We start from the raw sequence: 13,145 nt of genomic DNA on the forward strand, positions 1-13,145 counted from the left end.
GAACTAGTTCCTTCTGTTCCCACGTTTCGTTCCTTACTTTCAGCATCCTAACTGTTATTCTACCTTCCAAACCCAAAGTCTGACAAACCTCAGCTGACTGCTTCACTGTCTGGGTGAAGAGAGGCCATTACGGAGAGTACAAACTACAAACTTGATTCTTCTTGTCCATCGTTACCATGATCATTAAAGCAAAGCAGATAATGCGTCAATTAAAGGGGTAAACTTCTGTATCCTTTATATGATACTACTACATTATTAAAATAGTTTCAAGGGCTTCCATGTCCTTGGCTTCAACATTTTTCAATCTATATATGAGATTAGTGGGCATCATTAAAAATCAAGCTGTTTAATGATCATTTCTCACTGAAATCCTCCATTCAAAGGGAGAGTGGATTTATAGAACAGGTCGATAACTTAACATAGCTGACTGCTTCATTTCATAATGGAGGTTCATGTGGGAGGCTGGACCAAGAAGCATGGTGTACTGTACCAAGTAGAGTTCAAATACTTTTCATAGCCTGGAGAACGTGATTGATTATACAGCAAACATTCTACTTTGACTCATTTGATCCCTAAACCTACAAACTTCGATATACCACCCATAGGTATGTGTACTAATCTCACCATTGTTTTGCACTGCAGGAAATATTTATCATCAAGCAGCCTAATTTCACCCACTAACTACAGAATAATTAGTGAGATCAAAGAAGGTAATATTAGCCTCTTTTGTTCCCACTTTTTAACTCCGCTCGCAGTAATCTTTTGTTTAGTGTATTATGTATTAACCATGCACTGTACGTGTGTGTATGTGTGTATACCTGCACAGAGAAGAAACTAGGAGCTAATCTTTTCAAGCATGCAGCAGCTTGTTACCATTGCTTTCCAATCGGAGCCTACTGTGCTCTATCTTCAACAACACATCCTGCTGCTATGAAATGATGCAGCTTAAACACCCACTACTGATAAAATACACCACTGTATTTTTGTGTGTCCATGCCTGTTGCCCTACCAAGCCACCTGGCCCTGGTCTACTGAGTCTATTTCTAACAAGATAAAAGCATGCAATTACAATCACATAACAGCACGAAAATATGACATGTCATATTCTTTATGTACAATATGAGTAGAGTCTGCATACACATAGACATATTAAGATGCAAATGCTCATTTCATTTAGGACATTCACAGTGGTTACAAGAACATGGATGCTTGGTTGTCTTTTGATGAGTGGGAAGTTGCTGCACAGTGCAGTTCAGAGAGACTTTGAAATGGAAATCTTACTGAGGCTAAGCGAGCTTGGGGCAGCAGCAGGATGCGAGCGTGAGACTGATGATAGCATCTCCTCTGGCAGGTTTCCTCACACTAACTGTCAGGCAAATCTCACTCAGCACTTTCCCCCGCCCCTTTCTGACTTCCAATACACACACACAAACACACACACACACACACACACACACACACACACACACACACACACACGCACACACACGCACACACGCACACACAGGTGCATACAGTACACATATACACAAGCACAGGTACATCAAGTACCCTTCTATTCTCATGTTAAATCAGAAACACAACACACCAGATTCATGACTACACACACAAAATGGATGAACATGCTAAAGCAATTAATGGCAAAAATAAAAAATACAAAGCAGAACAACAAACTCCAAAGGTGATGAAACAGCTTCTATAACTGTCACACATGAGTCAGACATCAATCAGTACTGTGCTTGTGCAGATCTAAGTCAGTTCTAATTAGTCAGGACTTGCACTCAAACATGACATGACAGGAGATTAAGCTAATTTCTGTTGTATTTAGCAAATGGAAGCCTTTGCCTTTTACACCAACAAAAAGACGGACACAAAGAGGGAGAAGTGATGCTGAGAAAAACCACGACACAACAGAAGCAGACCTGACTCTGTTTCCTCCTGTCTCCCTGACTGGTTCCCCATGTTGATCTCCTCCGCGACTCCCACACTCCACACCGGGACAGACTAATCCAAGAATCCGTGGCTGCGGGGGAGAGGTGGGTGTGTGTTTGAGAGAGTGTCGGGTTCGTTGTTTCTGTTCAGCACCCACAACCAGCAGCAGTTAGTCACATAGGGGGGAAACCATAAGAGGCATAAAATTCTTCTTTCCTCCTCCTGTTCCTTTTCTCTTTTCTCCACTCCTTCCCAGGACTGTGTAAGTGAGTGAGTGTGTGTATGTGTGAGGAAGCAGGCTGTGTCCTGTTAGTGAATTACTGCAAGTGTCTGTGAGCGTGTGTGGATGTGTGTGAGTGTGCGTGCCCTACAGAGCAGTGACAGTATGTCATGCTGGTAGGCGGGTGGACAGGCAGCGTTGTATGCACTTCATTATTGCTGTGATGACTGGAATCAGCTCAGAGGAGGAGTGGCTACCCAGACCACACAGACATACATATATTAACACACCTCCTCCCACTGCTGCAAGCCAGTTTACTCTCACCAATACTAGTTGAACAATGGTGAGACGAACCATCTCTCTCACTGGTACTGCAAGGGCAAGTACAAGTGAGCAGGGTAGAGGGAGAAAATAAGGAAAGAATAGCAGGAGGAAAGGCGTAATTTATATTTTTGGCAGATGGCGACAGTAGAGCTATTGTCTTCTCAAAAGAACTTGCAGCTTAGGACCTCTTGCAAAGTCCTGAATCACTACTACCATTTCCCAACAAAAGGTCTTCATAAATGGTGAAAGGAGGTGCTAGGCTGACGAGACCACCCCTGGCTTTCCATATCATTTCTCCTGCAGTGCATCCTGCAGGGAACAATAGCGTGTGTGCCTATATGAGAGCATCTACATGGTGTGCTAGTTTTTCCAGGGTTGTGTGAAATTATTGGCTTGTTTTCTTCCTTCCTTTTTTTTTTTTTGGTCCATCCATTCTCACTCACAACGTATGTGTGTGTTAAATATTCATGATAGCAGGAGATACGGAGAAAAACTAATTTGGATAAAAGTATAACGTGTCATTTCTAGTCGTGCACTGATCTCCTAGGTTTCCAGTATTCAGTCTGTGCACAGAATACTAGTACGTGCACGTGTGTATAGTGACAAACCACTGTACTACGTTAAAGGTAAATTGTTGTAATGATTTAAATTATGATAATAAAATGTATTTAATTATCTGAGGCCCACATAGCTTTTTTTTTCTAAATATATACCACATTGAAGATGTTTTGTTCTATTTTTCTGCCATTATTTGCATGTCCACAATTTTTGTGCATGTGTCAACAAATCCAGAGAGCTTGTAACCCTTTTTTATAGATTGCAACTGCTCACAATTGCAGTAGCATAGCAGTGCGTTTTTATTTGAACATTTCTGTAGCCGGAAAGTTGTTTACTAAACCTAGTTTACAGCAATACAATTAAACAGCACTTTGTCACGTTATCGGAGTCTCTTTAATTTGGTATGGTACTGTGATGGTCCAAAAGAAGCCTCTCTTAACCAAAGGCACAAATCAGTGGTACCATTTATCAGAAACTAAAATTCATCTCCACTGCATCATCAATTTTTAAAGCTCTACTTGATACAGACAAGCAATGATATTTTTAGTAGTACAAGCATCTCTGTTGCATAAGCTCTGAGCTACAGGCTTATTTCCTTCATGCTCACTGCTGAAAAGACCTGAAAGAAATAAAAATGAATAAGCTGAAAAATAAATAGAAATTCAAAGTTGTAACTTTTAGATTTTTTTCCTAATGTATTTGATGCATGTAATATTCAAAACTCCATCTAGAAAAGCCTTTAACAATGTTATAATAGTTGTAAGGAAGGTCTACGTGGCTATTTAATGTAATACATCACTTCCGAGCCCTTCATATCTCATGAATGTTAAACTACTGGTTGCGTTTCCCCTTCCTTTCTTAATATTTGTTGCTCCTCATCTTGGAGCAGAACATCCACCTTAGTAAACAAACATGCCTCTAATCCAGCTAAGAATGTTCTCCTCACCGCAGGATGTCCATCTCTGTGCTCCCAATGGGCCTCTTTCAAGATCTGGCAAGACCATTTTTCTCTGGCTTGCAACTTTGAGAGACTTGCTGGGGTCACAAGCTTCTCAAAAAAGGAATTTCAAAGTTCTTGCCAAAACTCAGATCAGCAAACAAAAATAGGCCAGGTGTGTTTATGTCTCAGTTGATGCCAGATGAGCTAAGAGATTGTTAACTTTCACCTCTGAAGGAAACGCTTTGGCTGCACAGTAGTAAGTGGGAGTAAAGTTATTCAAACTTAGTTTACACAGCATGCATAATAAACAGAGGTGTACATAACGACAGTATTTACACTATAATGCTTATTTATACTTATATATGTGGGTAATTTTCCATGTATGTATATATGTCTGTGTACCCATCTACATGTGTTAGCGTGTACACCGTCTTATTACTGCTTGTGTCAGTTTGTGTCTGTCATGGCTGAGTGCTTATGCAGGTTGAGGCGTCCCAGTGGACTAAGGCATGTTTGATTAATTCATCTGACAGATATGAGCTCAAGGACTATACTTCTTCCTCCTCCTGCTGCTTCCCAAAATCTGACACACCCATTGACCATGTTACTAATGTCTGGAGTCTGAGATGTACATAGTAAAACGCGCACACACACCCCGGATGCACTTTTTAATATTCCTGGCATACTTTAGCCTTTCTGACCTCCTTATCCAGCACGGAGACTGCTAAGGTCAACCAAAATGTGCATCAGACATTTATCTTCATTTTGTCCTTACAGTGAATTTCCAGTATGAGCAAATGATAAAAGCAATGAGCTGATTAATAGGGAATCGAAAGTCATCAGGTGTAGCTATAAATCCTCACATACAGCAAACAATCAGAGAGGAACCTCTAATCAATCACTCACTGACAGTAGACTTGTAATGCAGCAAAACTGAAGTTAACAAAAAGAGTGGCCTGTGCTTGACAGATATGTGGAGAGTGTAATAGTAGAGGTAATCCACTGTAAAAGGATACTTAATAATCAGGGCAACAATTCTGTTAGTCTTGAGAACTGACAAAACTATTTCTCTGTATGTTAAACTGTGTCACTATTATATTTTGTCTATCAGTGTCCCTCACAAGTGACAAGGACAGAAAAATGATCACTGTCACTGCAGAATGCTTCACACTTCCTGGTACTACTAAGCTACTACTACTCATCATTTAGGATAATGTCACCTTGCAGCAGAAACACATTTAAACCAACAGATGTATGCGTTTTTCACAGCTGTCAGCTCTTGTCAAATACATGTTTGTTCTCAACTTTTAGCTAAAGGCAAAAAGTGAGACAAGATAGTGCCAAAGACTAAGAAATACAGTGACAAACCTACACAGCTTTACTGCACTCTAGTTTTAGGGTGTTCAGTATGATATACTACTATAGGGCAATTGCACAACTGTACTTTTGCACAACATATTTTCAATGATGACACTAAATAATAAAGATAAATGTTGTATTTTAAGCTTGTTTATTGAAAATGAATGGATAAATGAATAAATGCTGAAGCAGTTCAATCTGAATAAGAACTCTTCATGTGACTTCTTCACGTCAATTAAGTAAATCTAGCAAAGAAAAGACTTTCTGAAAGACTGAACAAAGGTGAAACTAAGTGTCTGACATTGAAGTGTACATTTATAAAGTTATGCCATGAAATCACCCTAACCATTCTTGTTATTTATAGAGCAAGACAGCCTTATCTCCTTCTGTCTCTCTCCTTGAATTCTCCACATGGGTTCCTCTCCGAGTGAAAGCTTAACTGAATTATTGATGAGGTGTTTTAAATAAGTCATCAGGATGAGGCTGGTTTTTAACCCATTGTCTGACAGCCTAGAAGAGTTGGCTGAGTGCCAACTGGGATAGGGACAAGACTCCATTAGCAAAAATAACAGTTTTGACTCATTAGTACGTCATGCTGTGAGGGCAGGAGAGGGTGGGGTCAGACTGTCAGTCTGCTAACCTTTTAAGCCAATACTGTGTGTGTGTGTTATTTAGTGACTTGCTGCTTGAATATTTTTAAATTTTTTATAGATACAATTGCAAGAAAGTTCAACTAGGAAGATATCAACTGTGCAGGAATTAGAGATTCATATATACCACAAAATAATCTTGATAAAAATAGCAGTTTATGCCTAATTGCCAATTCTAGTTGATCTCCCATAAAGATAGAGTAGATGGACTTTTTCCCCCCACAGGTGGTGCAGTATTTTCTAAATAATACAAAGAACCAGAATCATATTTTTGGCTTCTTAAGTATTAGGATGTGCAGTTCTGTACTGGGTGAAGTTGATAAAACAAATGCATCTCACTATAGCAGTTCTCATTCTTTAAATTAGCAGTGACTTTCCGAGTGGGATATGGGGACAATTACAGATTGCAACAAGTTAACATACTGTAACTTGGGGTGCACATGAATGGGGTGCATCATTTGTGCCACACAATTTCGACACAGCATGCATTTTGCTGCCTGTTTTTCTGCCATGCACCCAGTAGTAGTCACAAAATGTACTTGGACAGCCTCTGAGAAAAGACTCAATTACTGCCTGATGGGCATGATGACAGTTATGCTGCACTGTGCCTTAGAGCTCAGTAAATCCTGATTGCTTCTTGTGACTGTGTAATGTCCCCCTATCAACAAGGGAGAAGCTGTTTATGACCAGTCTGAACAGCGACAATCCTGGACCACTAAGTCAAGCCTGAAGACACATATCAAAATTCCAGTTAATATGCTTATCCAAAAATGTCATGATGCAAATTCTGGATTTCTTTTACTCTTCTCTTCACCCAAAAGGTGAATCTTCTTCACAGAGATGTTTTTTATCCAGTCAAGACATTTTAAAGCATTACATCTCAAAGATTTCAAAATACCACAGATCACTGCCCCAACCTATATTCAAATCATGGCATTTCCCATGTGTGACTATTTCATCAGAACTCTCAGATCAGGCACAGTTACTTAGAAGTGAGAGCTGTAGGCTAAATCATTGTCATAATTTGCATGCACGGTTAACCATAACTGTTCTTTCAGGTGCCTGATTTGATTTTCCACTTGCATGTTAGCTCGTTATTAAAGACCTGTTTGACATATCTACTCACTTGACTTCATATGTACTGACATGCACTGACACAGAGTCCCAGGTGAACAACTGGAACATCATGTTAAGAAAAAGCCACAGCTCTTGTTATGGTTGTCTGATGAACTGATGAATATGATAGGACAGTATCCCTCATATAGTGTGCTTCATTAAGAAAGTATTATGAAATATTAAGCGAATGACAGCAAATAAATGTAAATTACTGATGAAATCATACAGGAACTTTTCCTTTAACTGGACACACAAAGGGAAACACACAGGATAGCATTTATTTATGTATATATAAAATCATATTTTAAATGTGGTATTCTTTATAAGCAAGAATATTTAAAAATATAAATAATAATATAATTATTCCTTTGGCTAACAAAACTAGGACAGACCTAGAAAATGAAAACTAATGAATTTATCATGAACTGCACTAAATCAACATTGTGTTCTTGTCCTTGAGTGTTTTTCACCTTGAAAAACCAAACATTGGTTAATTAGAGCCCAATCCAGTGAAAGCTGATGATGGTCTAATTGTGTTTGAATGAGCCCAAAGCCTCACTTGGCCCTGGTTCCTCAGCTCCTCTGGAGGCTTTTGTCAAGTAGAATTCAATTATATTCGCTTCAGCACAACAGCTCTTTGAAGAAGTTTCACCAGAGCACAGATTCTGCACACTGTGTGGATGGGCCACCATAAACACAGTTATCCCTCACAAAGAATTTTCCAAGGGTGTGCTGGGGGAACAACAGTCATTACTGCAAACAAATCCCTGTCATTATCCACTGCCATATTTGTCCAATGTGTAACACACATATACAGACTATTTGTACTGTAGTTCTGTTTATCAAGCAGCATACCTATACTTAGGTCATACAAACTTTAATGCAAAGGTTAATAAGAAAAGTAAAAACATAATGTCTTGAGGAATGAACATGCTCACAACTGTGCCTCCATAATGTCAATTATAACTGGTGTCCAGCAGCCTCAAATATGTGAACAATATAATAGAGATAGAAAGCATCTCACCAACTTAATAAAAAGGACACTTTTAGGCAAAACAAGGAATAGTTTAGTGGCGTAATATGTATAATTAAATCTGTATAGCATCAGCCAGCTGCATGGGATTAAGTAGTACATGAATAATAATTATGAAACTTAGGAACACACTTTGAAACACACCACATTTTCATTAGTATAACAATCATCAAAACATTTATATGTATGTATATGTTTTTATAAACAAAATCATATCTTAATTTTCACTCAGCTAAAATATTTGCACCTCTTTCTCCTTATCTAACTTGATGAATAGTAGTAGATGAAAGTTTTAACAATTAACATCATTCTTCCCTCTCTCGCACTCATTTGTCATCCAAAACGTATCCTGCTGTTTGCATGACTATGCAGATGTTTTCTAAGGAGCAGACTATGAATGCATCCAGTGTTTGAGTTTTGGACCAAACCTCAGGGAACCTTAGTCCTTAGCCACCTGCACCCACCAACCAAACCATGAACCAAACAAGAAGAATGAGACAAGAAACAGAGAAAAGACTAAAGAAAAGCATCTCTCAAGATGCTGGTTACCACCAGCACACACAGCTTTAGTGATGTACTGTGGCCCTCTAGTGGTGCCAAGTGGGGAGTTACACTAAATCCAATTCCTCTGTATGAAATCAGCATAAGAACAGACTGTGTTACTACACGCTCTGAAGTATTATTACATTACTGCACTATAGGAAATAGTAGTAGTAGTAGTGGCCAGAGAAAGGCAATTAACAAAAGAAGACAGACAGACCACTGTTACCTTTAAAGTGAAGGAAGAGCTTTCTGAAAAATGTTTGCCTTTCACTGTAGAAAAAATATTAAGAATGTGTTCAGCTGTTAAAAATTTGAAAAATTTGATGAGTCAAATATTTTGAATCATTTATCATTTATTTTTGTATATTTAATTTCAGTGCACCAAAACATTAAACTGCATTAATTAAAATACAATTCAAAAAAATTGAGGGGTTTTAAAACTTTGGACTGCAGGACTCTGGACTAACTTTTTCCATTAGTAGCTCTAGTTGGTGTTCCTCACTAAAAATTTTAAGAGCACCAACACAAAATTCTCACGCAGCAATTAAATCAACGTGCAATGAAACACATTCACTTTTTGTTGTCTTCTGTTTTTCTTTTTATAGCCTGCTTCTTTTAGTAACTGATTGAGTTACTGTTTAGTCAATAAATGTATCACTGTAAATTAAAATCTTCTAATTTACATACAGTGATGTAGACTTAAAATACACAGTAAACTGTTTATATACATATATATATATATATATGTTTTAACAACTAAAAAATTCAAGTAGAATTTTATTTTATAAATTACAATTGTATTGATCTCATACAGTACACAGATTTTTTGATCAGTCTTCACTACTGGTTGAGGGGAAATGCTGGTTTGCGTGTGGGTGAGTCCACCAAAATCTATTCAGTCTTAGGATTATGTGTGAAAGTGAATAGGGACTGGATTGATCACTATCACAATTGTTTGTTTTGATACATTTTCATTTACAGCACTTGCTGTAAATGAAAATTTACAGCACTAGCTCCTTTCTAATGTCTCAGGGGATGTATGATGACGATTTAAAAGAATAGGGGCATTGTTGCAGGTCACATTGATACATGTAGTTATAAGATTTTCTCACACTGTGACCAAAAATGGTTGCAAAAAGCCCTGGACTGGTAGCGTGTGTTACAAGAACTGTAGTCCCCTACCAGACAGGCTGCGAGGTCGGGCCTCAGCAAGGTCTGAAATAGCTCCGGTGGTCACAGTCTTCTTCATCCGGGAGCCAGAGGCAATGGCTCCCACTGCAGGTTTTGTCAAGGCATCATCACTGCTGGCTCTTTTCAGCTAGAAACACATCAGGTGTTAATATCAACAATATGGACCAGTGATGATGATAATGATGATGATGATTATTATAATAATAATATCATTAATATTTTAGATTTTAAGTCATGTCAATCATTTAATAACAATAACAATAACATCAGTCATATAAGAGGATCACCATGTTAGTTAGGGCTAGATTGCACTGACCCTGCTGAGGCGCTGGTCTGAGGCCAGCATGTTGGATGATCTGGATGCCTTCATGACTGTGGAGGTGGTGGAGGTGGAGGAGGAGACCAAAGAGGTGTGCTTTTGGAGTCCCGGCTTGGGCAGCCCCACCTTGGTGGTGCCCGCTTTCAGCATGACTGTGAGTCAGCTAACTACACCTATGAGTGAGAAGATCAGAGAAGAGAAAACTGTAGAATTACACAGTTTTATATGAGGAGTCTATTATATGAGAAAATATTCCACCTTTGTATTCACTACAGTGCAGCAGAGCAGCACCCCTGGAGCTAGGCACTGTTCCAACACAGATAGTCAATACTGTCTCAATGAGGGTTGCATTCTTTAACCACAATGTCCCACTGCCTATGCAACAAAGATACTAATAAATACTGCTGAAATACGTACCCATGATTTCCCATTAATTACAAAAACATATCAAGGGGCAACAACATATACCATGTATTTGACGACCATGAAAAACTACAACCTCTAAATTACTGATTATAATCAATTAATTAATAACTATATTATTACAATAAAACAATAATGTCTCTGCCTCTCTCCTATTAGGGCCAGCTTCAATCTCCCAGGAGAGCACAGAACAGGCAGCAACTTTGCTTTGAATGAATAATAAAGCTATACTGTATTGACCCTGTCAGGTAGCATTTCGGGCTGTTCCAAAATATACAAGCTAAGAAATGTATCTGAAGGCAGCTAATGTTATTCCAGTAACAACACCATTGAACTACTTCCTGTTAGAGGGAGGGCAGAGAACACTATACACACATTTAGTAGGAAGAATCTAGACAGCCACAGCCACAACTGTCATAACTCCGTAAGAAAGGCCTTATATTTACACATTTCCACCTCCAACAGGATGCAGCCACAGAGACTGTTAAATTTGATGTCCAGATGGAAATGCCCTCATCTGGACAAAGAGCAGCTAAAGGAAATGGAAGGAGGTTGGAGTGCAATTAACCAAGGAGAGGGTGCACTTGAAAAGCACTCTGTAACTCCCAGAGAACTGGCTGACTCATTGATGATGGCTGGGGTAACTTGATCTTCTGCCTCTGACAGGCACAGGGACACCCTGTAGTCTCTGCAAGCACATAAACAAGTTCACCCAGGACAGGCCTGTCAAGGAGAACAGCTTATTCTCTCAGGTCTGAACTATTTATTCTTATTTCTATAGGTTACTAAAATTATGCATGTATAGTATGACAGCCCTCCAAATAATATCATGGTTGATGTAATTTCATATTTTATTCACAAACGCCTAAGAATATACAGGGGATCTACATAAGTAAAATATTCACAACTGATCAATGTTTAGTAAGGATTTACACGATTAAGAACACACTGTACTCTTGTGTTTAGGTACTTTGTTTTTGGCCTGTGTGATGCTGTATGTCTTCCTCCTGGCCCATCTTGTGATCATAAGACTCTCTAGGCAAGATCCTGTGACTAACTCCTGCCTCACACCTCAGCTTGGTGGCTTGCTTCCCCTCGGATCAGTTTACATGGCTATGGAACCACTCATTAACAAGCACATGTCTGATTGGCTTCTCCACAAAGTCCAATCTCAGCATGGACTAAATGAAGAAGTAAGGCCAAATTGAGGATGTTCCCTCTCAAGATTAGAATATTTTCATTTTTGAAAAGGAAGGGAACTAAACATCAGCAAAACATGTTTTGGAAAAAATGTTAGTTACAGTAAATGTAAACCAAAACCCCCATTGAAGAGAAAAGACTGTATAGTATAGGTTATAATCAACTTTGGTTTCACTTTCTTTGGACCACTGCAGTACTCAGTCCTGCAAGTATGACCTCTTCATGTTCCTCTGCAGAGACATGATTCTCAGGAGCCAGAACTGTGTCCCACTTAGTTTACAGTGACCTAGTTACAAAACCCAAATGTCTCTGAGACAGACATCAGGGTTATATGTTAAACTTGAACTAGTCAAGAATCAAGTCAGAAACTATGATTTTGATACCTCACTGTAAGTGCAACTCTGCTGACAAAGATGTTAGACATGTGCTTACTTTTGTAAGCATGTCAAATGAGGACTTTGTGGTTTAAACAGGGTTGGTAAAAAATAAAGATGGAATTTACTTTAAAAGATGCCAAATAAGAAAACCAAATATAATTTTTAGGAACCGCAGCCATATGTAACAGGTTGTCATCTGCCCTAATTATATTGCTTTCAAAAGACAAATCTAAAGGCTAAATATGGGACAGGGTAAAGGAGGAGTTTCTCAGAGAATGTCTGACGGTTGCTGCTGGACTGGACTGCTGAAACGAGATAAGGAGAAAGCACAGAAAGGAGTCAAGACTAACTGACTGCAATTGTCAGTTTGGGCCTGGATGAAACAATCTCCTGCTCTTTGGCTGATCTGATACAAACCAGAGGGACAACACCAAGTGCTTTCATCATACAAACGAGATCTGCTCTGAAACATACAATACAAAGATCACTAAACTAGATCAGGACAAGCTATGCAGGTTACATACACTATCCTTTATCCCACCTATTATTTAGCAGTTCTTGATCTCTTACATACTCTAGGAAAAGATATACAGTAACTATTATAAATTATATAAATACAAAGCCATCACACTTATTTTACTGAAAACCAGCCCTGCTGAACAAAAATAGGACAAATGTTGAAACAAACCCAATAATTACTGTTTAAACCCACAAGTACTACATAACAGTTACTGAGAATATACCTTGTATGTATTTTGGTTATAGTTATATTCTGTAAGGTCTTACATTGTGAAGTGCCTTGAGGTGACTTGTTGTGATTTGGCACTATATAAATAAACTGAATTGAAGTGAACTGAACATACACATTCATTACACAACTACATAACTTGGCTAGTTCAGAATCCCACAACCACAAATTGCTTCAGATTATGGAGAGAAATCCAAGCCAAGCGGCTCTAA

General features: G+C 38.6%; 1 protein-coding gene across 3 annotated transcripts in view; it reads right to left on the reverse strand.

Moving 5' to 3' along the window:
- specc1 (sperm antigen with calponin homology and coiled-coil domains 1) overlaps window positions 1–13,145 on the reverse strand; it is a 61,061-nt gene that overhangs the window by 38,623 nt on the left and 9,293 nt on the right. For 2 of the 3 annotated variants that reach the window (XM_026370996.1, XM_026370995.1), the window contains exons 2-3: window positions 10,183–10,358; window positions 9,858–9,993 (exon numbers count right to left, since the gene is read on the reverse strand). In XM_026370996.1, the coding sequence (XP_026226781.1) occupies window positions 9,858–9,993; window positions 10,183–10,335 (289 nt within the window). In that variant the 5' untranslated portion in view covers window positions 10,336–10,358. Of the gene's footprint in view, window positions 1–1,922; window positions 2,283–9,857; window positions 9,994–10,182; window positions 10,359–13,145 lie in introns of those variants that run through there. The other variant, XM_026370998.1, reaches the window with a different exon arrangement.

This window comes from Anabas testudineus, chromosome 14 (assembly GCF_900324465.2).
Source record: "Anabas testudineus chromosome 14, fAnaTes1.2, whole genome shotgun sequence".
In the NCBI taxonomy this organism is placed as follows: domain Eukaryota; kingdom Metazoa; phylum Chordata; class Actinopteri; order Anabantiformes; family Anabantidae; genus Anabas; species Anabas testudineus.